Source organism: Rhodamnia argentea, chromosome 10, assembly GCF_020921035.1.
Source record: "Rhodamnia argentea isolate NSW1041297 chromosome 10, ASM2092103v1, whole genome shotgun sequence".
NCBI lineage: Eukaryota > Viridiplantae > Streptophyta > Magnoliopsida > Myrtales > Myrtaceae > Rhodamnia > Rhodamnia argentea.
Genome location: NC_063159.1, coordinates 5937055 through 5961704, shown reverse-complemented (window position 1 = coordinate 5961704; position 24650 = coordinate 5937055). Strand labels below are relative to the sequence as shown.

Here is a 24650-nt window from a genome sequence, read left to right as displayed (position 1 = left end):
GATTACAAACACGTTCGAAACACTCAAACTTTTCACTGTTTCTCAATCTCAATCACACCCAATAATTTATATAGTATTTAGTAGTCATAATTTCTCGTGAAACAATCTATCGATCTTCCAAATAAATTCGCAAATCTAAGTTTCCTTTAAAAAAAAAAAAAAAAGTTAGAGTAAATTTGTTGAAGTGGGATATTCCAAAATTTTATTTTGTTTTTACCCTTTTTTTTCTTGGTTTTTACTTTTGACCCTCTTTTTTTTTTTTTTCGGGTCGGAATGGTTTTTACCCTTTGAAAATACGCAACTTCGGGTTCGAGGCGATGAAGGACAAGGCCTGAAGGCCGCATCATCGCGATGAAACTCACTCCCTCTGCAATTCCATGAACTCCATTGCTCTCAACTCGCTCGCCAGACTCATGTGCTTCCCTCCGGGAAAATTCGTCCGCGTCAACTCGTTCCTCTGTCCCCCCTCGACGAGGAAACTCTCCCTCCCAATTTTCCCGGGAAACGAGCACGCCATTCGTTCGCTCTGCTCGTCGCCCTCACTCGACATACCGACCCTGACGGAGCTGGTATCGAATCAGCACTATTCGGAGCTCAAAGCACGACTCAGGGCCTCAAGATCAAACCCCGCCGCGGTCCTCCGACAAATGCTTGATTCTGGGTCCGACCCGGAGCTCACTCTCAGGTACTTCAAATGGTCCCGGGACGAGCTCAAGCTCTCCCACACGCTTGAGCTCACTTTCGGGCTCTCGCACTCGCTGGCGAGTGCCAAAAAGTACTCAAAGATGCGATCTTTCTTGGACGAGTTCGTGAGAGTGAGTGACGGGAACACCGTTTCTTCGATATTCCACTCTATATCAAACTGCGGCGGCGGGTTTTGCAACGGCTCGATCATCGTTGACATGTTGGTGTGGGCATATGCGAAGAATGGGAAGACCCAGTTGGGTTTTGAGGCATTTAAGCGAGCTGGTGATTATGGGTATAAGCTGTCGATTATTTCTTGTAACCCATTGATGAGTAATTTGGCAAAAGACGGGGCAGTTGGGGATTTGGAGTTTGTTTATAAAGAGATGATCAGGAGAAGAATTAAAATCAATGTGGTGAGTTTTAATACGGTAATATCGGGCTTGTGCCAAGCTCGGAAATTGAACAAGGCTTGTGATGTGGTCGATGACATGAAAGCTTGCGGGGTATCCCCGAATGTGGTCACTTACAATGCCCTCATTGATGGACACTGTAAAAGTGGTGGATTGAGCAGAATGTACAAGGCAGATGCAATTCTAAAGGAGATGGTTGATAGCAAGATCTGCCCGAATGAGATTACATACAATATCCTCATTGATGGATATTGCAAGGACGAAAATGTGGCGGCTGCGAACAAGGTATTCGAGGAAATGCAGAGGCAAGGTTTGAAACCTACTCTTGTCACGTATAATTCTTTGATCAATGGGCTTTGTAACAGTGGGGAGATTAGTAAGGCTGTTAGCTTGCAAGATCAAATGTCGAGTTCTGGTTTGAAACCGAACATTATCACCTATAATGTGCTCATACATGGGTTTGGGAAGAATGATATGTTTAAGGAAGCTAGAGAGATGCTTGATGTCATCGAGAAAGAAGGGCTGGTTCCCAATGTTATCACATTCAACATTCTAGTTGATGCTTGCTGTAACAGTGGAAAAATTGAAGAAGCGTTCTTGATCCATGCTTCAATGGCGAGCAAAGGAGTTCTCCCTGATGTTTCAACATATAATAGTTTGATTACTGGTCTATGCAGAGAAGGGAAACTGGACAAGGCTGAGAAACTCTTTGAGGAGATGAAGGATAACAGCTTAAAGCCCAATGTGGTTACATATAACATATTAATTGGATCTTTGTGCAAGAAGAGAGAGTCTAGAAAGGCACGTAGGCTCTTGGATCGTATGGTCAAAATCGGTTTGAGTCCCAATCATGTGACTTTTGATACTCTAATGGATGGATATTGCCTAGAAGGGAATCTCAGAGCAGCACTGAAGGTTAGGGAACTGATGCAGAAGGAAGGGTTGCGAGCGAATATTGCTACATTTAACGTGTTGATTAAGGGTTTCTGTAAGCAGGGTAAAATGGAAGATGCAAATAGCCTGCTTAATGAAATGCTGCAGAGAGGCGTGGTACCAAATCGAACTACGTATGATATAATTAGAGAGGAGATGGTAGAAAAGGGTTTTGTACCAGATATAGATGGGCACATGTATAATGTTTCAGGCTGACCAATCACAATACTATGAGGAGTCAGCCATTTTTGTATCAGATTGCCTTTGTTTGGTGGGATTTCACAAGCTATTGTGCCAAGGAGGCAGTTAAATGAACCATAGGATGGTAAAAATTCACAGAGCTATTGTCCTTGGAGATTTTGCCGGTAAGCAGAGACTTGGAGGTATGTCTATCCCATGTCAATGCATTTTGTATTATAGTGATTGATATGGTTAATGGGGTTGGACTACTTGCCTATTCCACTCAATTTAAAATAGAGAAAAGGTCATTCAGGAGACCCCTTTTATGAATACTTTGGGGCTAGCTTAGGATATGCTTCTTCTGAAGAGTTCCATAAGCCATAAATATCACAAATGTATATGATCCAACTCCTCATAAGTTTCGACCAAAAAAAAAAAAAAGAAACTCATAAGTTCTCTCCAGTAACATGAAGAAAGATAACATCGATATCAATGAGAGGAATACTGTTCTTTTTTCCTTTGTTTTGATGAGATACGTATTATATCATCAGTTTCTTTTCACTTGCCACAGCCAAGTTTCGTGAGATAATTGAGCCCAACAAGGATAATATGCCAGCTCAGTGATTTTGATTTGACCTGGAAATACGTGGATTGTTTGACGGCATTGCCATGGGGAAATCCAGGTCTGCAAGCTCGCCCACAGTTTTAATTTTTAAGATTGATGGAGATGATTTTCAATAGTGTTCTTTTTCAATTTGACTGTGGAATCTGGTGAACCGATTGTATGTGAATTTAAATTTGCAAAGGCATGAATTGTTGCTCTGACTGGGGTACGTTGAAGCTAAATGCTCTGTGGAGATTAAAAATGTGTGACACTACATCCTGAAGAACGTTGAGGTGAAAAAGAAAGTTACATTTCCCATTCATTGTCTCTATCTAGACTAGTTGATTAGTTTAACGGATGTCTGGATTAAGTATAGGTTCCTTTTAACATGAAGTTCTTCTTGGGGTTGAGAGACTTTGCTTCGGCAAGACTGTATATAATAAATCTCTCAGTGATCTCCTAGGCATTGTGACTAGTAAAGTCAATTAGCATCAGCAATCTTTTGGCTTGTGGTTCATCTCCATTTTGTGTCAGGTTCTGTTATTGCATTCTGCAGCTCTTCGAGTTCTAATCAGTGTTTGTGTTAGATATTGTTACAGAGCATGTTCTTTAATCATCTTTCTGGTTCTCAATTATTCTTCTCTTTTCCTGATCATCGACAATAATACGCACCATACTACCAGGTACTTGAATGTGAGTATGCGTAAGAGGTCTCATGGTGCGGAAAGAAAGGGAGTATAAAACATATTGCTTTTGCTGTGAAGAGCTTTACCAAATTTAAGAATAACAATAACCTTGGCAGTTCGATATGAGTAGCTCAGGTCATTTTGAAAGTATGCAAATCTCTTCTAAGTTTCATTCCGTGTGCTCGAACATTGGAACCCACTTGTTGTCTTTCTGGCTTATCAGGTGATAAAACAATAGACTAAAGCAGCTTGGACGAGCAACACGGATGAGCTTGCACTCAATTTGTGAGGAGGCCTTGATGTGCCTTTTGTCGCACGACTCATTTTGAAAGTACGCAAATCTCATCTAAGTTTCATTCCCGTTGCTCGGAGTATCAGAACTCACTCGTTGTCTTTCTGGCTTATCAGGTGAAAAAACAATAGACTAAAGCAGCTTGGACGAGCAACGCGGATGAGCTTGCACTCAATTTGTGAGGAGGCCTTGATGTGCCTTTTGTCGCACAACTACCGTCGGATATTCACTCTGCCCTTCCTTGAAGATCAAAGGATAGAGAACTAATCAATCCATCATATTACTTAATAGAAAGACTTCTTGGCGGTCGTGTATAAGATATTGTGACAACTAGTATTGTGATTTACCTAATTACTCTCAAGCCCTTGTCTGTTGGACATGGATGATATTCGACATATGCTTTGACAAGCACCTGTTTGAAGCTCTTAGTTGACCTTGCCCTAAATGATCTTTGTAAAAAATAAGGCAATGTGCAGCCATATACCAGAAATGAATGAAAAAGTGATTCTTAATTGCACCAGGATATGGAAAACAAAAAGGGCGATGATCTCTTTTCCCCGACAAAACATTGATTCCATAATCTACACCACAGTAAAACTTGGCAGATCAATGTTGCTTGAACAGTCTAATTAAACTGATTGTTTCCTGAACCAGAAGGCAGCAAGCAAACAACAATTTGATCTGAACTGAATTTCAAAGAAGCTATCCATGGAAGTAAAAGTTAATTCATATCATTCCCGATGGGAGAGCTCTTCGGCAGTGGCTAACTATGACAATTTTTAGGCAGAACCACTCTTAAGATTTCACGGATGCAGCTCTAGGTCTCCATAGTCCGACCCTATATTTGTGGGCATACTTCAATATCAACTTCCTCTGCAAAACCAGACAAGAACTTAGGACCTTTTCACAAAGAGAGTGAAATGTCCTTGTAAGTTGTCAAACGAATGCCATTCAGATCAATCCAATAATAGACCACTGTTGACGGAACAACTATTCACCTTATCAATCTCAGTTGAAAATTTACGCCAATAAGGTTAGTACCACATGCACACTTGACAATGAGCACAATTTCCGATCAGCTATTATGAGGATTATGATCAGATTTAGATGCATGCATTTTTGTCAATCAATAATGTTCAAAGCAATGCCACACAAATAGAATAGATGTTAGGCGCCTGGCGATTGTGCAAATAACATGAACATTTGTAGCCTACTCAATAGACCATAGTCACTGTCAAAAAGCGTTTTCCTTGGCCGTCAAAGCAAATCTACAAAACAAATAAGTTTCAGTCTTCCAGATGAATGAATAAGATGTGGTGGGGCTTTAGAACAAAACTATGAACCTAGTCAATACTTCAGCCATTCAAGGACTTGTTTCCAGATCATTTAATGCACATATATGCCAGAAGATAATCTTGTACCAGCAAAACGCCTCAACGTCATAGAAGGGCAGACACTGAGTAGTGCCATGTCCGCACTTTTCCATATACAAGAAAATGATAAGTGTCAGAAAGACAAACGAGCAATGATCCAGGGAAAGATGACTTACATGTTTGCAAGGGATGCCGAGCTTCTTGAGCTTAAGTGTGCGGGAAACAAGTAAACTGTTGAAGTCACCAATCTCAGACTCGAGCTTGGCAACATGGGCTTCCACCCCTCCGCCAATCCCCTGCAGAAACTCCGGAATCCCAACCTTCACTGCACAAACGGTGCACAAAAAGACACGTCATTCGACCTGCTTACACCGGCACGATTACGAGCTTTTGGTTCGACCAGAAGAAGTTGTCTAAAGCATCACTTGTCATTCACTCCAGCATAAAGTGAAGACCCCCATCAAACCTTGTTCAAACCTACAGCAAGACAGACATGGCAGGACACCACACCGAACTCTAAATCCACCCATCACGAAGGCTAAAAACTAAGTTTATCAGAATCAACTCGTTGTACTACTCGCAGCCTCTTTAGCCAACCATACACTATAAACGGCATGGCAACAATTAAACGTCACAACCACACTATGCATCACCCAAAACACCCTTCTGTTTTCACTGATTAAGCTCATTTGTACATCATCACAACCAGACCCATCATAGGCTACTTAGCTCCAAGCACACTACAATTCAAAAACCATCTCAAAGCACACATTTCTACCTCATTCAGACAATTGGCCCGAAGAAAGAACGAACCTTTTGCTCTCTAATGCTTCTCTCAGCAGCTCTGCGTACTACTAGAACTACCCAACCGGTGAAAAAAATCGAAACTTAACCTACCCGCGTACGGAGCGGATTTGGAGAAGAATCTGGAAAATGCAGGAACGAACGAATCTGATTGCGTATTCGGCGAGGCACTAGGCAACGAAATCGCCTTCCCGTTGAGAAGAATTCGCCGCAAAACCATCGCCATCGTCGACTGCGAAGGGAAAAGTCTCGCAGCGCTGTGATACAGCGACGAAAGCCCTCTCGGTTCTCGTCTCTCTTCTCGCTTCCAGCACCACTGCGAATTTGAAACCAGATCAGCAACTGCGAACTGACGGCGTAGAGCAAGAAAAGCAGGCGAGAGAGAGAGAGATATTTGCCGGAGTTCGAGGCACGGTGGGGGTGCAACTTGCGCCGGCGGTGGTGCGCCGTCGTCGGCGAGAGAGTCGGGGGACGCAATGGGGGAGAACTGCTGGGTTCTTCTTTTGATCCTCGTATTTGATATACTGGGTGCCCTAATACAATTTTAAATACCTTTTCCTTTTCTAATTTTCCGAATTTCTTGCCAAGTTAATATTATATACTTGAAAAATAAAAAAAAAAAGGAATTGAGGCCGAGGTAATTGAGATGTTATTGTCATGTGTACGAATTTGTTTTTTACTATTTTTGGAATGTTGAAAGGGAAATTTAAAATAATAGCTTGAAATACTTTTAATTTTTCAAATAAAAGGTCTAAAGTGTATATTATTTCAAAGAACAGTTTGAACTGCCCTCATTGTTTAAAAAAAAAGAAGGCATAATCGAGGGCTATCAAATGCCTTCCGAGCTCCTCTAGTCGACCACTCCACGGTCACAGTCGTCCTCAATCAAAGCATACGCATGCATAGATACAAAGTGTGTGTGTGTGTGATATGGAGAGGTGGTTGGCCGCTTGAAAGCAAGGTCGCACAACCTCCGCTGCTACCAAGCTGCATCTTTGACCTTAGCTGGTGGCGCTAGTGCTAACTAGGGTCAATGGTATCTCTCTCTATTTTATTTTCGGTTTCAAGTGTTTTTATTTTCTTTTATTTTGTATTTAAAAATATATTGATATTATGTTATGTTAATCGAAATTTTTTTGAAACAATGGAAGCTGTCATATTAGCACCATGTCATCACTTGACGACAATTTAACCGCCATATCAAACTCTTCAAACTCGTTTCACTACCACGATCGCAATATCGAAGCACCATACTAAGTAGGGGTAGCGGGGGCCGGCCACCCTCGAACGGAGGGTTGGCTCCCCCTTTTCGGGGGTTTTAAAAATTTCCCCCCGGGATCGAAAAGTGGATACACACTTGAAGAAACATGAGCTCGAGCGAAAATAAGGCAAGGGCTAGCGAATAAGCCTTTTAACTGGCAGCTCTGGATCGAACCCTAAATGACCTAAACCTAATCACAAGTAAATGTTATTGTTTTTAAAATTTTAAAAAAGACCAACGGTCTTTGATCGAAGCACACCTAATACTAGGCTACCGGAGAGCAAGGGTCACACAACCTCGACGGCCACCAAACTGCAGCTTTGACCTTAGCAAGTGGCGCTAGCGCTTGCTAAGGTCATTAGTACTCTCTCTATTTTATTTTTGGTTTCAAATGTTTTTATTTTCGTGTTTTTTTATAGATGCCACATTAGCACCACGTCATCACTTGACAGCAATTTAACCGCCATGTCAAACTCTTTTAGCAGAAGGACTAACGTGACAAATATATAGAGAGAGTTTATAGATCATATTGGCAAATAAATCTCCAGGTACAAGTAAACAAATTTAATAAAAACACATGGTCTAATGGTGCCATTAACCCCCAATATCTTTTTATTACAATAATTATATTGTATTTAGTAGTGTTTTGCTGGGCTAATATCCTAGAAAACCTCAAACTTTAGCTCCAGTCTCAATTCTATCTTGAACATTTTTTTGGTTTTTTTTTTCTAAAAAAATCCCAAATTTTGGTCTTATCTCAATTTTACCATAAACTTATTTTTTTTATATCATAAAAAGCCACAACTTTTTCTTGAGTCCTATGCTTTCCAAAATCTCCCGTCCTTAGTGATGTGCCATTCCATGTCATTGCTCTATTTTTTTTTTTTCCAAAGTTTCTTATCTAAGAAGACATCTCTTGGAGATGAATTTCCATGTCAGCCCAAATCACATATTATTGGATTTGAAATTTGAGCAGGGTTGACTTTCTCAATTGCTCTTACTCATAAGAGAGTCTTCCTTCCAGGGAGCATTTCATCTCTCGCGATTAGAGAGCTCACTCTCAAGACACTCGGCTCCGGAGGCCGAAACAGCTTGCGCTCGGGAGTTTTTCATCTCTCGGTTGTCAAGAGAAATTTTAGATAGAGGATTATCAGGGGTAGATTTGGGACTCAAGTAAAAAGTTTGTGGATTTTTATGAGACAAAATAAAGTTCCAGATAGAATTAGAACTAAACCTAAAGTTGAGGGTATTTTATGGACCAAAAAAGAATAAGGCAGATGTAGGAAGTGGAGAGTAGGGATGATTTGGACACGGTGGAGGATGTGTTGGCTGTGGATTGGTGATATGTTCGAGGGGCAGATGAAGGTCCTAGGCCTCAAAGAACTCCAGGAATAGCAGATCATGCTCTAAGACATGAAGGTCGAGCTCTGCAGGATCCACCTCCAAAACACGAATCCACACGTCTGAGAAGGATTGACAAGGTGCATTTCTTCTTGGGTGAAATAGTACAGAAATTCCTCCAAGAAATTAGGAATGAAAGAAACGTACTTATTGGATCGACGATGGTAATGTTTAGATCCTATTTCCATTCTAACCACCGAAAATTAGCTTTCGATTGCAAAAACTTTTCACGATTGCATTCACCCGACCAATTTGTGCCGACCCGAATTAGGGCCTCTAAATTGTCGCCAAAGACCGAGTTTCTTGTGGTGACAGGCTTATTGCCTCTATTGCACAGAAGGGCTTGCTACTCAACTAGAGGTGGCAAAATGGCTCATAACTCATGCTCTAACCCACATTTAAGAGTGTGGGTCATAATTGATTGTTTAAAAAACTTAAGTGGGTCATAAATAGGTCACTCGACAACTTAATGGATCTTAAATGAGTTATAAATGTGTTACCTATATTAAGCGAGACACAACAATATTTTTTTATTTTAATTTTTTTCTTCTTTCTTCTCTCTTTCTTTTTTCCGAACGAGTTCGGCGAGGGTTGCCGGCAAACCCTCGCCGATCACACGCGAGGGCCGGATTTGGGCAAGGGCCTCAAAACTCTCTGTAGATCTTTGCAAGGGTCGGGTAGCCCTTGCCAGACTTTGAAAAAAAGGGAAAAGAAAAAGAAAAAGAAATAAAAAATGCAAAGAAAAATAAAAAAGTAAAAAAGTTCTATTTTTTTATTATTTTATTTTATATATTTTTTAAAATATTTATAAAAAAATTTCCACAATGTTATAGTAATGTAATTTCTTAATAATCATAAATTTTGCTAAATTGGATCAAATATGAAAGTATTTTAGTAATATGAGTCGGGTCGGGTATGGATCGAGTATGAGTTGGATCGGGTATGGATCGTTAGATTTGTACTACATGAAAATAGGTCAATATAGGTTTGACCCGACCCAAGCCACCCGTTTGACACTTGCATACTCAATCTATGATACTCTAATGGCACAAAGCAAAATCAGAAGTTCTCTGTAATTTGAGTGGACTACAAGATGGAAATAGCTTGCTTACTAAAGCGTCGGGGAGAGGCACCGTATCAAATCCAAACTACCCATCAGATCGAACCTAATCAGAGATTGTAGCCTTGTAGATGAGGGTTTTGTACCAGATATATAGAGTTGGACACGTTTATAATGTATGTACTCGGAGCATCAGTCCCCCACAGCAAGCAAAGGCTTGGATATATGCTATCTCAAGTGGAATGGATTTAGTTGCAGGGAATAAATGGGGATAAGTATGTTGGGCGATGAAGATTGATTCCATCTATCTTGCACAAGCTCATCATTTGATTTCCCGACAAGTCCTAGGAGCCTAAAGATTGTCATATTTGACCTCGAAATAGTATATTAACATGAAAGGGACGTCCCGGGGCCGTTATGGGAACCACTAAGCATGCGACCGCACCAAGCGAGGCCCACATATTTGTGGGAATCATGTTTCGGTATTCGAAGCACCGCCAAGCAGGTTTCGGTCATTGATCAATTGAATCTTGTCGTTCAAAGAAACGAGTTTCTAAGGCGAGGTGTTAGGAAGTTTAACGGGGGTGGACACACAAGCGAAAGGGGTAACACCATGTTAAAAATTCTGGCCCAAAAGCTTAAACTATTATATCGAGGGAGATCATGTGTATATAAAGATCATATAAGACTCATTGTCAAGCGAACACTAGAATTCCTACGTGCCTTTGGCTTGGCCTTTAATTAATATTGTTAGAAAGTCCAATTTAAAAACTTAAACTATCATATGGAAAAGAGATTGCAAGGCACATGTATGTAAAGAATATATAGGACTCGATGTCAAATCGGACTAAAAGCGATAAGGACCCGTTGTCAACAAGCACTACATGGCCGGAAACGTACTTGAGAGCCACGTCGAGTTTCTGGTGTCGCAAATCCATTAGCGGCGAGTTTAATACTCTGAATCAATTGGCTAGAGGCTAAGACGTTAGTGACTTATTCTGCAGTTATCTTTGGGCTCCGCAATCCTTGCTTAATTCGACTCATTTTGAAGAGTGGAAAACTCCATCCATTGAACCCCATTTTTGAGAACCTTGAAGCTGACTTAGAGCAGACCTATTATCAAGAGCTCCATGTATTGCTCATGTAATAACGTAACAAGATGAAATTTCTCTATCGGGACTGAGGACCATTGAGCATGATTTATAAGTTCGTTTTAAGGTTTATGTTATGCAAACTGTAGAGCATATTTACAAATTATTTCTATTTCTGGCTTTTTGTTTGCGTTGTAAACGTGCACTTAAGTCGGTTTTCTATTTTCAGTCTATATGCGCACATTGGCTGTCGAGCATAGTCTTTGAGTTGGTGTTAGATTTCGTTTAGTTCTATGTTTACTTGTCGATGTGTATGCACTCACAATAAATGAACAAGAACCTTAGGGTTTCCCTTTTGAGGATAGCGCACGAGAGATTGGACTGCCGTTCTTGTATTGAGCACTGTTCTTGATTATCCATGTGGATAGTTTGGGGAGGCGATTGGAAATTTACTTTGCGACGCACGAGTTTCTAGTTCCTGGAGGCATTCCATGGCATTCTTCTTCATGTCCTTCAGGGGAATAATTATTCAAACAGTCCTAAACCTATTGTACGGTGGCCAAATTCAGTCATAAACCTGTCAATTTTGTCAATTTAGTCCTAAACATTTTGAAACTTTGCCAAATTGTTCATAAACCTAAGAACTGCATTGACGATTACTGTGCATCTTTCTTGGACAACCTCCTGAAATGTCGAACGGCACTCCAGAAGACATAAGACATGTTGCATGATCTCCAACGTTGCTTGCGTTTGTGGTTTGTTTTCTTATGAAAATCTATCTAATGCCGAGTGGACATATTCATCTGTTTCACCAGAAAAGTGAAAGAAGCTTTCAAGTACGATGGAATTGAATGAATCGACAAAGGCTGTGAAGGGGGCTTTTATTGATTTTAGGCAAGAAAGTAAATGGCTGGAAACTTAAATGCAAGAATACCGAAAACAACGGTTGCCGGCAATGTAAATAATACAAACAATTAAAAGATTACAAAAGTAAACAACATTGGATGTTCTGTGATTGATTGAGCGAGCCTTTACAATGTATACACCGGAAGTGTTCATAACCCGCCATCGGCATTTTCATATATGTGGTAACTGAACAATTACAAACTTCACACATGATTTTTATAATTGGACAACATTTATCTACAAGAAGTTACAGATATCCAGATTATCGCCTCTACTGTCTGACAGTTACAGACTCAAGTCGATCTTCCACCCATGTCTTGTAATCGACAAGCTAACAGTTCTTCATCCCCTTCGTCGATTGTTCTGCCTCAACACTTGATCAAAATCTAATAGAGTTTATAGCTGGTAACTTTATTGATTAATTCTTAAATTCTTGATGAAGACCCCCATTGATCATGCTTGACATTGAGCTGCGAATCTTCTCAACTGATGTAATTCTATGACCAAATCTTGTTCTTGTAGACCAAACTCTACTCGTCGATTATCTCACAACACTTTGCCATTCTTTGATGTTATCAATGTCATGTAATAAAACAACCTTAATTTCCTAAATTTTAACAATCATGAAAAGTGAAAAAAAGAAAAGAAAAAAGAAACCGATGTGGGTTTTGTAAGAAAGAAAAAGTAGATTAGTAATTGTTGATTATTATGTGTTTCGATACACGAAATGATTCATCACAAGTGATTAAAGTGACTTGTTCAATTCGAGTTCATAACTATTTGAATGACAGATCTCAGATCGTTTGTAACCCTATAAGAAACCTGAAATGTCAAACCCATCCCATCACTCGAAATCGCAATCCCACTTTAATAGCTATTAAGGTTTGGGATGCCCCAAGTCCTTCCGTTACATCAGCAAATGCAAACAATGATCGGACACACAAGCGCGGTGTACCGGATAACAATCCACCCCAAAGAAGAACCCACCCTCATCAAGAAGAACAAACATTTTGCACCTGGAAAACCAGATACATGTACACATTCTCCTCATGACCATACCGAACAAACCATGGGCGAGTTCCAAACACCCCCATGTACACGAACCTAAGAACAAGAAGAGGGCAAGAAAAGAAAGATCCGACAGCACAGTATCAATCACATCAATCGATCTCAACACACACGGTGTCGAATGGCCATTGACATCAGGATCGGAGAGTACCTTCTGGCAGAAGCAGAAGAAGAAGAAGAAGAAGAAGAAGAAGCAGCAGCAGCAGCAGCAGGAGAAGGAGAAGGAGAAGGAGAAGCGTGCCTGGCCATGATGGTCGAGAACCGGAGAGCCGACCAGACAAGGGAGGCGAGGTCTGTGAACAGGCAGGAGAGCTCGGCGAACATGCTGATGCTCTTCCTCAGCAACACCTTCATCAGCACCGACGCCGCGTCTCCCAAGAAGCTTGTCATTTCCTTCTCCTTCAGGTCGTTGTTGTTGGCATTGGCAAAGACTTTCAGCGGAGAGAGAGAGAGAGAGAGAGAGAGAGAGAGAGAGAGAAATTAGGTTTGGGGTTGGGTTTGGACACTCTTTGGGGGCGCTACGTAAGGAGAGAAAGGTTGAATAATGTCGAAGGGTGCATTTACGGAAACACCCCTTTGACAAATCTGTATAGATATACTTCATTGGTTTCTCGGAAAATAAATAAGTTAAACAATATTATTTTATAAATGATCGTCTGTATCGATCAAATTAATTAGTCAACGAAAACTGCTTTCGTTGTCGCCAGTAATTTATGCCCAAATCGTTCCGTAGGCGATCAAAATATTTTTCCTTCATTAATTTTTTTTAAGAGATATAAACAATCATTTTTAGAAAAATATTTTCAAATCGTTTACTTTTTTAATGTTGATAGATTATCCATGGAATAAAGCGTTTATAGGGAGAGATGTTAACTTTGAATCAAAGGTCTCGTCAGTTCCTTTCTTTTTTTTTAAGTTCCTATTATACATTTTGAAAAGTTTATATTCGTTGAGAATATTTTTTTTAAAAAACATACAACGCTGGAACATTTATCGGATAGAACAATATTTTTATTCTTTGAGCCAATTAATCAAGTGTGGGAAAAAAAATCAAAAAACAAAATTGAGGTTCCATTGTTCGTGGTATGTAACAACCAGTATATTACCTCATATTCCCACTAATTCATCTATCTTTCATTCCGAAAAAAAGGCCATATATTAAAATCAAGCTAATTAAAGCTCCTTAAGTATTCTCGAAACTCTTTATCATTTTCAATTTAGGGTGTGTTTGTTTCGCGAAAAGCTCAAGATTTGAAAAATATTATTCGAAAAATAATTGGTTATATCGCTAAGAAAAATTGGCCAATAGAAAACGTTTTCATTATCGACAATAATTCGTAACTAACTATTTCCACAGATGATGAAAGCATTTCACATTCATTCATTTTTTAAGCGATACAAGCGATCATTTTTTTTATTTTAAATGTTTTTCGAATCTTGAATGTTTTATAAAACAAGCACACCCTAAATCAACATCAATAAATTTAACCGGGACACCGGTCTTTTTAAACAAAAACTATAAATAACTCAAATAAAGAGAGATGCTCGATTATGATTTCGATGGCACTTAACAATTTTTGCTGCTATATCCCAAGGAGGGCAAGGTGAGGAAAAAATTACAGTTCATTTGTTTGAAGAACTGTTCATATTAAGCTCCAGTGGCAGCTCGCGGGGATTACGGAGTGAGTACAAGGGCAAAACCGTAAAGATGGACCCCGCAGGGACGAAATTAGGTGCCGCAGGATGAAGACATCATGAACTCATCCGGAAGCTGACACCACCCACAATCTTTTGAGAAACGGTCGGTACGAACAAAGTCCAAAGTTGCCACCAGAAATATGTCGACACTCCCACGACAGAAATGGATCGTCAATTTGTTTTATTGAGGAAAGAAAAAAAAAAAAAAAAAAAAAAAAAAAAGAGCACTCCTTACGATTTAGTTAACTAAATTATTCTTTTAGTGCACTAAATTCCACATTATTATTTTTATATGATTTGTCTTTTTATGTTAATGAGATTTGCATGTATGGCGCTAATTGGATTACTAGACCCAATAAATATGTCAAACACTAATTGCTTTTCTGGGTGAATGTAAAGGACAAATTATACGATCTTAGCGAATCGGACGAGTGGGTCCGACGTCCTTTGCTAGGTTGAAGCGAATGTGACAACACGGGTGCTTTGTTGCCGCTCCGCCACAGCTTTTTGTGTCTCTCTCACTCTCCATCATGGCTGCTGCTTCTAAGGGGTGAGCAAACAAGAGCTAGAGATGTAAAGCCCAGATTAGTCCGATTTTTCGGAGGCAAAATATGCCCGAATAGGAATTTCGGGTTTGCCGGGTTTTTGTTTTTTTTAACGTCTTAGCAGGTCTGGGCCTTCGGGCCTAAGATTCTGAAGCATATAGCCTCACTGGCTTGAAGTAATTTTTAAAAACGAAAACACATGTTGTGATACACGTGAAATGAAAATATAAGTAATAGAAAGTACATTATTTATACTCAGAACACATTAATAAAGCATAAATAAGTAAAAGTTGCATAATTAAAATCAAATGAACGAGAATTGATATGCCGATTCGAGTTAAATTTTTTTAAAAAAAGTGGTCGAACACATATTAAAAAAAATTTGAATTTTGAGGATGAAAATACAATAATAAATCATTTTTTAATCTAGAAAAGAAAAGGCTGTTGGGCTACGCTCAAACCAATTTAGGTCGATTTGAGCCCTTTTCCGGTATGGTGGGCCGGTCTTGGAGACCAGGCCTACAAATACCATGCCCAATCTGTTCGGACCGGGCCAAGAAATGCCTTGAGCTTCCCCCCCTAGCTGCTTCTTCCACACAAGCTCTAGATAGGAATTATTGATGCACATTTGTCAAGTAGAAAGATAACATGCGAAAATGAGCTTGCTTGAGGGGACTAATTGAAATATGGCATAAAGGTTTTGGAACTTTAGTAAAATATTCAATGAAGTATCTTAACTTTTTTTTTTATTCGATTGAGTCCTCCTGAACTATATGTATTTTTATTTGAATTGGCCCCTTTTTGTTAAATAAAAAAAGGTGGGGACAAACATGCTAACCTGATAAACGTTGGCATTACAATGGAAAACCTTTGAACTATGTGTGAAAGTAAAATGGAGAGAGCCGATGCTACTTGGACGGTCGGCAAAGGGCTGACGCCCTTTGGGCCAGCTCATGCGAACTTAGCACGGAAGTTGATGCCACCACCTCCGTAACTTGTAAATCTCAGCTAATAGTTTTAAGGCGCTTTAACTTGTAATTTTTTTTTATGGATTATTATTAGGACAAAAAACAGTCATAAATATACTGATGTTGTAATGATAAAAACATAGACATCTATTATAATAGTGATACCAACAACAATCATATTAAAATTATTATTATTATTATTATAGATTTCAATTTTCCACTTATATTTTTTCATAAAAGGAACTTATAGCAACATTTCTTGTACTTTGAATAATAACCGGTGATATTATTAATATAGTTATACAAAAATCGATAGTAATAGAAATGAAAAAACCCTTATAACTAATACTAATAACAATGTTATCAACATCATGGTCATTGCCGTAATAATACAAGCATACGATGGTAAAACAAATCCTTTCATCAACCTTAATAACCTCGTAAATAAGTTTTGCCAAATGCATTAGTCATTCATAATTGCAACACTTTAAATGACGTGTCGCCATTTGTATGCGCTTTGACACAGCAGAACGACGCTATGGTTGTACCAAACGGATTCAAAATGAAAACTGTCGAAATCAGTTGAATACAAGGACAAAAAAGCAGAGAACAACAATCAAACTAAACCACTCCCTATGAGCAGCAATCATACAAAGTTGGCACAACAAAATGGAACTTCTACCTTAAATACTAGACAATATCGACGCTACTTTTATGAGCAAATAACCCCATCGGCATATAAATGTCGTGCCGATGTGATCCCGGCATTAGCATTTTTGATTATACATCTAACGAAATGGGTAACTTGAACAAAAAGGCACATAATTTAAGGACATGATTGCATAGAGACAAAAAATTCAGTGACTGACAAGTTAATTTTTTTTTTTTTTGGGTTGGAATGGACAAGTTAACTTTGGTCATTGATAAAAATGTGAAATTTATGTAAGTTTCACCAAAGATGGAACCAAGTCGGTCGAGAATTTCCCTCGCTGCCACTTACCTCCGACGCGGGGATGGACAATCACTTTCTTCTCCGATGGCGCTAAGATCTGGGCAGGCGTTGGGAATCAGGAGCCAGTCTTGTTTCGATTGCAGTGCGCTCTGAAAACGTTGTCCTTTCGCTCTAGCTGAACCTTTCTTGCCACTATCGTTCATCTTCCGCAAAACCATCTGACTCCCCACTCAAATTCTCCGACACCCATTCTCTGTCGCAATCTCCTTCACATCCCTTTGGACGCCGACAGACCCAGAAGGCCATCGGCCCGAAGATCTCCGGAACAATGCGGAGGTACGAGGCACAAAGTATAAAGATTTGATTTTCCCTCACGACCAAAGCGTCGCATCGAGTTTCGCCGTGCTTGATTTCTGTTGTTTGGTCGTTGCAGGTCGGGCCTCCACCACAGGCAGCACGCTAGGCAGGGCGGGCTCAGGGGAATTCTGGGGAAGTTGTCGCTCGCCGCCGTTGTGGTCTTGATCTGCACCGTGTCTTTCTTGTTCTCCTCGTCGATGAGCGGCAGTGGCGGATCCGGCTACTCCTTGGAGGTCTGTTAACTGTACTGCTTAGTTAGCTTGTTTGGTTGCGGAGATGACGTGGGAAAGTGGTCTGGAGTCTTTGTTCAGGTGTAGGGAAGACATGGTCTGTGCGAGATGGCTTGCTAATTAGGGAAAGCTCGATGATCTGATCTGATCAATCATTTCCGTGAATTTAGACCAACTACATTGTCTTCAGTTGCCAGTTGGTTTGTGGGTTTACACCATTGGAAATACAGGGCGGACTGAAGATCCTTTAGGCACTCTTTGGCTGTTATGAACTTTTAACAATTTCAAACTGAGATCGTGGGTGCTAATTATTGTTGAAATTTCTATATAGTGCTGTACGTGTTTTGTCCATTTCGGTTGGTGACACAGGGCCTCCTACAATATGTTGATGGGGGTACGAAATTCATTTTGTATCAGATTTATGTGCATCCATCAGTTGGTATCAGGGATGTTGGAGTAGAATGAAGGTTAACCATGGTGCGCGATCTCATTGTACTAGCAAATGCTAATTGCTAGGTGTCAAAACTTCTTTTTGATAGGTAGTGTCAAACTCCTATATGGGAATGACCAGAATTGAGTGATCGATGCCATCTATTCATAAGAAGAAAGGGTCCTAGTTGGAGATTTCATATTGTATGGTTATTCCCTTGTCTTTATTTAGCAACTAGCGAGTTATTTTTCAAAAGTTCATCTGTGGTGGTAATGTTTGAGATACTCAGCTACCCTTTTTGTACGCTCCATTTTGAGTGGTCTTGGTTTTGACCTCTCCAACCATTTCAATATCACCTCATGTGTTCTTTTGCTAATTAGGCTAATGTAGAGAAGCTTTGGAAACCTGCTTATTCTGTTGGTTGGAGACCATCGTCTGCTCCAAGAACTGATTGGCCTCGTAAGTAACTTTCCAGAATACGTCTGTTGCAATGCATATTTGGCTTGTACAATCCAACATTCAAATTTATGTTTGTTATGTTGCTCCAGCTCCTCCAAGCGAGAGCAATGGCTATCTACGAGTTCGTTGTAATGGCGGTTTAAATCAGCAACGCAGTGCGGTTCGTCTCTTATTCTGGCCATGAAGGGGTTCTGTTTTGTTTGTTTGGTCTATGCTTTCTTTTGGTAATGTTTTGCGATTACGTTGTGTGGTCTGATCACAATGAAGTAATAATTACTTGGTGGCTAATTAATTGGTGGGAAAAGAGATTTGATATTTCAATGTAATCTGCTAAACAAGTTTTGTATTCCTCTTAATTTAATTGAATAAGAAGTATTCTTGATATTAACTTTTAGTGATAGTGATGTGCATCTTCAAATTGCATATTAGATGCTGGTGAATACCTATGAAAAAGATGCTAGTGGGGCTTTCTGATATGGCAATCAACTAATATTTCTTGATAGTTAATTTAATCCAGTTTTTGGCTGGGTCAGTTATTACTTGCCCTTTGCTAGTCCAAATCTTGTGTATTTTGTTCTTAAGATTCTTGATGTGGCAAAGCAAACAACTTGTTGGGGTAAGTTGTGCCTGAGTTATGTACATCATCTGGCATCCTTTATGCAAAGTTGAGATGTTTGTTGGAGGGAATCTTCCAATTAAGATAACTTCTTGGCTATCAAACCTCATGGCTTGAGCACCCTAAATTGGAAAATTGCAAAGGATCTTGACTTTGAGTCATAAAAGATATGGAACCTACTCCCTTCTGTAATTCTTTTTGGAGTGTGGTAGTTATGGACTTTTGTGGGTCAAGTAGCTGTTGGGCCTTCAACTGGATCAAATAGGATTATGCCTTGCATTGTTTGGTGGAAGGCATTAATGGAGGTAACAAACAGATTGGCTTTAAAAGAGGAGAGAGTCAAGCAATCACTGACAATGGCCAGTCTCCAGCTGTCCCTATTATGTTAGGGGTTTGCCCTTTGCTCCACTGGTTTGAATAATGAAGCATTTACTACGAAAATTGCCAACTTAATTTAGTCTTCATTAGGACTAATGCTGACATCAAAGGAAGCTGAATATTGTTGCTGCAAAATTAGTCATGAGAAATAGAGATTTCATAGTACAATAATGGTTGCTGGGTAAACTTAATGCTTGGAGAATAGGTTGGGTCACAAGGATGAAGTAGCAGCCGTGATTCTTAAATCTGAAAGGTTCTGGTCAAGAGCAGATGTTTCTGGCTAATTGGTGGTCTTGGTTTGGTTATTAGTCAATCAAGTAAGACGTACGAGCTGATAAAGAAAGGTTACTGCTACTAATCAATTTGGAGTTGGATTAGGTCCCGACTCATTTGTTCTTCACTGGTAGGGGTTCTTACAGTCATGCTTACTAAGGGTTGCCATGCCAGCAGCGCCATCCTACCCTTCTTCATTTGGTGGATAAGTTGCAGCCTTAGGGGCATAGGTTAAAACTTCACTGGCATTGGGAGCTTGCTGCTGTATTGGTCCTTATTATACTGATGGCACTTGAGGATGAGATTGATACAGTATCTAGACTAGTTCCTGATTAAGCATGGAAGACAGTGGTAGTAATAAGCCGGGCAGTTTATTTTATTTGATTAATTTTTCTAAGTGCAGAGAGCGTTTAGCTTTACTTTGAACTACACAAGCACACACAGGCACAGTACGCTAATTTGGATGTAGTTTGAATTCGAGTGATGAACTGAAATGCCATATTCAACTTGGACTGAATGCTTATGAGTGGATTGCAGGACTTCATTTCCACATGCGATATTAAATTTAAATAAGCATAACTCCTTTTATCAGCATTCCTCTATATCGGCATTCCTCTACATGCAGGTTTAATAGCCAATAAGAATTGATTTTTGTTTCCCTTGCTTCTTTCCTAATGTTGGTGATGGCTCTTTGTGGAAATTGTGTTATTAGATCAGACAAAGAACTTGTTTTCTCCAAATCTGGACACTAAACTGATTATTCCTCTAGTACCATACGGATGACACGAACTAATGTCTAGTTCCTTTTGGCTGCTAAGATTTGTAATGCTGTGCTTGCTGCCCGGATCATGAATGCTACTCTTGTGCTACCTGAGCTGGATGCAAACTCATACTGGCATGATGACAGGTATAGTTTGTGTTGCTATTCTAATAGTCTAGAGAAAGTGGTCAAGATTCTGTAGAGGCTATAATCTAGTTATGCCGGTTTTCTATGAGATGAGCAGGAATTACATTAACTTTGCTTATATGCAGTGGTTTCCATGGTATATATGACGTCGAACATTTCATCAAGATGCTGAGATATGATGTGCGGATAGTGGAAAAAATACCGGAAGTTCGCAAGAATGGAAAAATGAAGAAGATAAAATCTCTCCAGGTAATCCATAAGAAGTTATTTAGCTGGTAGATTAGAATTTGTCTCATCTATTGAGTGCAGGTAAGGGAATCAAACATCTGTATATTTGATTTCTTGAAGTGATGGTTTTGTCTTTTGTCAATTTTTGATTCAGCTACGTCCACCTAGAGATGCTCCAGTCAGTTGGTATTTGACAACTGCTCTAGAGAAGATGAAAGAACATGGTGCTATCTATCTTACCCCCTTTTCACACCGTCTGGCTGAAGAAATTGACAGCCCTGAGTACCAGAGATTGAGGTGCAGAGTAAATTATCATGCTTTGAGATTTAAGCCACATATTATGAAGTTAAGCAAAGGCATAGTGGAAAAGCTCCGTTCGCAAGGTCACTTCATGTCAATACATCTTCGCTTTGAGAAAGATATGCTGGCATTTGCTGGGTATGTCTCGTGCTTCCTGGGACTTTTTCTAATTTTGAAGGGTTTTAGAGTCAAACCTGATGGCGGAGAGCGTTTCCATGTTGGGGTTAGTGATATAGTAAGAGTGCTTGTCAGACTAAGGAGTTGGGTATTAAAGATAATATATTTCTCTGGCAATTGAGGTTAAGAACTGCACTAGTTGATGCTTAAAAAATTTTGTTGCTTTATCTATTTGTACGCAATGGATCTTTCAGGACACAGTGAATAAGATTACTTGCCTTGGTGTCATGCAACTGTGGAAGATAGTTGCAAACAGATTATTGGAGTGGCTGAGATTGTTCTGCGCTGTAGTCTATTGATGTTGGTATATATATAGTCTTTCATCTATGATATAGTTGTTGGACAATGTGTGGTTTTGGAGAAGAATGACAAAATGTTTCATTTTTATGACCAAAAACAAGAAAGAAAAAAACAGAATCTTTTAACTGGTTTTATGGTATGCTGATTATCAAGAAGACTTTATTTTACACTGAAAATGATAGACTGACTAACTATTGGGACCCTTTTACTTAAAGGGCTAGATATTACTTGTTAAGATGAGATTGCAAGAGTCTGTCTAAGATTGTCATGCTCCCCATACTGGACAGTTATCGAGATTATGTGCAATTGCTTTTCAATTGACTGCTGCTGCTTTCTTTGATGGTATGCATCTCTACAGGTGCTTCGATATATTTATCCCTGCGGAGCAGAAAATATTGCAGAAGTATCGAGAAGAAAATTTTGCTGAGAAAAGACTTGTCCCCAGTGAAAGGAGGGCAATTGGCAAATGTCCTTTAACTCCTGAAGAGGTAAACCTTCGATTAAGCATCTTATAGCAAAGAACTGTTAGTAGATTGGTAGCAGCAGTGCTCCCCAATAACCACTTGATTATAATCGGTTCCTTTATCTGAGGACTTGTAGTCTTGTAGCTAGTAATGAATGCCCTGTTTTCTCGTGCCGCATTGCAGGTTGGTTTGGTCCTACAAGCTATGGGTTTTGACAACTCCACGAGAATATATTTAGCTGCTGGTGAACTATTTGGGGGTGAAAGATTCATGAGACCCTTCAGGGCTTTATTTCCTCGCCTCGAGAACCACAGTTCAGTAGATCCCTCTGAAGAGTTAGTGGCGAATGCCAGAGGATTGGCAGGCTCTGCTGTAGATTACATGGTCTGTCTACTTTCGGATATCTTTATGCCAACGTATGACGGCCCAAGCAACTTTGCAAACAATCTTCTTGGTCATCGCCTATATTACGGCTTTAGGACTACAATCAGACCCGACAGAAAAGCTCTTGCACCGATCTTCCTCAATCGAGCGAAGGGACATGTAGCTGGTTTTGAAGAAGCTGCCAGGCGAGTCATGCTTAAAACAAACTTTGGCGGGCCCCACAAGCGCATCTCTCCTGAGTCCTTTTACACAAATTCTTGGCCTGAATGTTTCTGCCAGATGTCAACAAATAATCCTGCTGATAAATGCCCACCTGAGAATGTCATGGAAATTCTGGACAGTCAACTAGAGAGCGAAGGGGCCAATGACTTGGAATCATCGACGGCATCTAATTCTACGGTATCTGTCGCAGAAAGATGAGAAAGCTGAAGAAGTTAATAGCATTCTTGATCTCAGCAAACCCCAAATACCCAAGCAGAGAAATTGGTACTGGCCTTTCAGGTAATCCTCACAACTTGATTGGCCCTTGGCTTGATTGTGCATCTTTCGAGTAGATTGTAACCCTATCCTCCAACCCTCCCTCTAGTCCCATTTGCTTTTGGTCATTCTGGGGTTTCAAAGCCTAGAGCATCAGTTGCACTGCGTGCAGAATTCCTCCTGCCACTGGGGTGCATTTTGATATACCGCTTTCAGGATACAGAGTCAAGGCTAAGACTGAAATAAGTCATGACGATCACATGAAATCATCATGACATTTTGACTGTTGTGTTTGGAGAATAGTGGAAAGCTAATTATAGTGGCTGGATTGGGAATGGGGCTGAGTGGAATTCATGTCAAACTATGGTCTTTGTGCTTTATGAAAAATTTGGAAATACTTCCAGGAGATAGACATGAACAATTGTTTGTCTATTGAGTGGCAGAGACCATTGTGTTTGTTTTAGTAGGTAGATTCAGTCAAAATGCCATTTGCCCTTCCTATTTCACCCATTGAGATATTTGTACTTTAGCTCCTTTCCTTCTAATCGCTCTTTGTTGGTCTTTTTTCTGATCTGTTAAAATGATTGACAGTGAACTTTTGTAACCACTATTTTTATGAATGCATTGTGTCGTGATGTCCTGAGTTTTAATATGTTGTTTCTTCTAGTTTCCTTTCCTTCGAGTCTCATCTAATGTTTGACTATACTTTGTTTAAGCTGGAGTTAAAAAGTGCCTTTTCTGTCCATAGTCCGATACCAGGACTGTCCTGGGTTTAAATATGTCACATGAGGATATGTTTTTAAGTGTGGCTCCTAGTTGATATTGCACATTTTCTAGACTATAGAGGTATTGATTGATGGGAAAGCAAGAGCCTATGATACCCTGGCCTCAAATATTTGAACTTAGTTAATAAAGGTCGTATCAGACTATAACCTTTGGCATTAGGGTCAGAATAGTTCTCAAGACACAAGAATGCACTTTTTTTCTGGGGATTTTCGATTATTGTAATCTTTGCCAAATGGAAGCTCATTGATATGATGTGTTTCATCTGTTTGTTTCTAGTAACTCTTAAATGTGCTGAACGAAATTTTCCGATGGCAGTCTTTAGTTTAAACTACATCCGAGTTGTGTTTATATTTTTGCATCAAGTTTCAAATTGATCATCTGTCCGATGTCCTCTCTTTAATATCCATGGCACCAGCTAATGAAACAATGTTGGACGCGAGTATCAGCAACACGGAATTTTGATTTGTGGACTGTGAGGTATATCGTGCGAAGGCAGGAGTATTGCGCTTTGGAATTAGTTGAAGCAGCCCAGAATGATGGTAATTTCTTGCGCCAATTATTTAGCTCGAACGTGTGTTGTACTAATGCCTGGTTAATACAAAAGGTTGAGGCTGTAAAATATTCAGTGATATCACTTTAGGAAAGCCATTGAGCAATGTTCTGCTTTCAGGTTTATGACACCCTTTTTCAGACCTTATGATTCTGAGCTCTACCTTTAATCATATATGTATTCATCTCAAGTGATGGTTTTCCATTTCATCTTTAAAAATTTGATAAGATGTGCGTGGTTGCGAGAATTTCGAAGATAGACGTGCAACGGCAGTGTTCAAGAATCGCCATAGCCTTACGTTTTAAAATCAAACCAGGTAAAACTGGACTGCTTTCTTGCGAGTTGCGACTGCGGTGCTTCAAGCACATTGATACGTGCATGTAATAGAAGTTCTTGTACAGCTTCAGGTCTCGCA

The 24650-nt window shown here is 39.8% G+C and overlaps 3 protein-coding genes across 9 annotated transcripts; 2 read left to right on the top strand and 1 right to left on the bottom strand.

The window, feature by feature from the left end:
- The first annotated feature begins 307 nt into the window (after positions 1 to 307).
- Positions 308 to 20619, top strand: LOC115732360 (pentatricopeptide repeat-containing protein At1g09820). Of its 5 annotated transcripts, XM_048286030.1 has the most exons (5): positions 308 to 2395; positions 2782 to 2893; positions 3909 to 4163; positions 8931 to 8936; positions 20608 to 20619. In XM_048286030.1, exon 1 carries the CDS (start codon positions 378 to 380, stop codon positions 2244 to 2246), a length of 1869 nt encoding a protein of 622 aa, XP_048141987.1. In that variant the 5' UTR covers positions 308 to 377; the 3' UTR covers positions 2247 to 2395; positions 2782 to 2893; positions 3909 to 4163; positions 8931 to 8936; positions 20608 to 20619. The 5 variants fall into 5 exon arrangements, with proteins under 5 accessions (XP_048141987.1, XP_048141988.1, XP_048141986.1 ...); XM_048286031.1 differs by lacking the exons at positions 3909 to 4163; positions 8931 to 8936; positions 20608 to 20619 and adding an exon at positions 3724 to 3821; XM_048286029.1 differs by lacking the exons at positions 3909 to 4163; positions 8931 to 8936; positions 20608 to 20619 and adding an exon at positions 3498 to 3637.
- LOC115732359 lies at positions 4276 to 6490 on the bottom strand. Its single transcript, XM_048286033.1, has 4 exons — positions 6368 to 6490; positions 6063 to 6285; positions 5342 to 5490; positions 4276 to 4665 (listed from the first exon to the last, which is right to left on the bottom strand). The coding sequence occupies exons 2-4, from the start codon at positions 6193 to 6195 to the stop codon at positions 4588 to 4590; spliced, it is 360 nt and encodes a 119-aa protein (XP_048141990.1). The 5' UTR covers positions 6196 to 6285; positions 6368 to 6490; the 3' UTR covers positions 4276 to 4587.
- LOC115749231 (O-fucosyltransferase 1) lies at positions 16884 to 24423 on the top strand. Of its 3 annotated transcripts, none has more exons than XM_030685964.2 (10): positions 16884 to 17255; positions 17353 to 17509; positions 18317 to 18395; positions 18485 to 18555; positions 20481 to 20569; positions 20695 to 20811; positions 20945 to 21235; positions 21933 to 22062; positions 22222 to 22923; positions 24101 to 24423. In XM_030685964.2, the coding sequence occupies exons 1-9, from the start codon at positions 17248 to 17250 to the stop codon at positions 22840 to 22842; spliced, it is 1563 nt and encodes a 520-aa protein (XP_030541824.2). In that variant the 5' UTR covers positions 16884 to 17247; the 3' UTR covers positions 22843 to 22923; positions 24101 to 24423. The 3 variants fall into 3 exon arrangements, with proteins under 3 accessions (XP_030541824.2, XP_030541822.2, XP_048141989.1); XM_030685962.2 differs by having other exon boundaries at positions 20695 to 20818; positions 20952 to 21235; XM_048286032.1 differs by lacking the exon at positions 24101 to 24423 and adding an exon at positions 23771 to 24078.
- The last annotated feature ends 227 nt before the right edge of the window (positions 24424 to 24650 follow it).

Excerpts from the sequence above, each read along its gene's own strand:
- LOC115749231 (XM_030685964.2), top strand. Across the intron at positions 18,556-20,480 it reads TAAATCAGCAACGCAGTGCG|ATTTGTAATGCTGTGCTTGC; the intron begins GTTCGTCTCTTA and ends TTGGCTGCTAAG. Across the intron at positions 22,063-22,221 it reads GTCCTTTAACTCCTGAAGAG|GTTGGTTTGGTCCTACAAGC; the intron begins GTAAACCTTCGA and ends GCCGCATTGCAG.
- LOC115732360 (XM_048286030.1), top strand. The coding sequence starts at position 378 with ATGAACTCCATTGCTCTCAACTCGCTCGCCAGACTCATGTGCTTCCCT.
- LOC115732359 (XM_048286033.1), bottom strand. The coding sequence starts at position 6,195 with ATGGCGATGGTTTTGCGGCGAATTCTTCTCAACGGGAAGGCGATTTCG. Across the intron at positions 5,491-6,062 it reads CAAATCCGCTCCGTACGCGG|TGAAGGTTGGGATTCCGGAG; the intron begins GTAGGTTAAGTT and ends CCGTTTGTGCAG. Across the intron at positions 4,666-5,341 it reads TCGGCATCCCTTGCAAACAT|AGGAAGTTGATATTGAAGTA; the intron begins GTAAGTCATCTT and ends CTGGTTTTGCAG.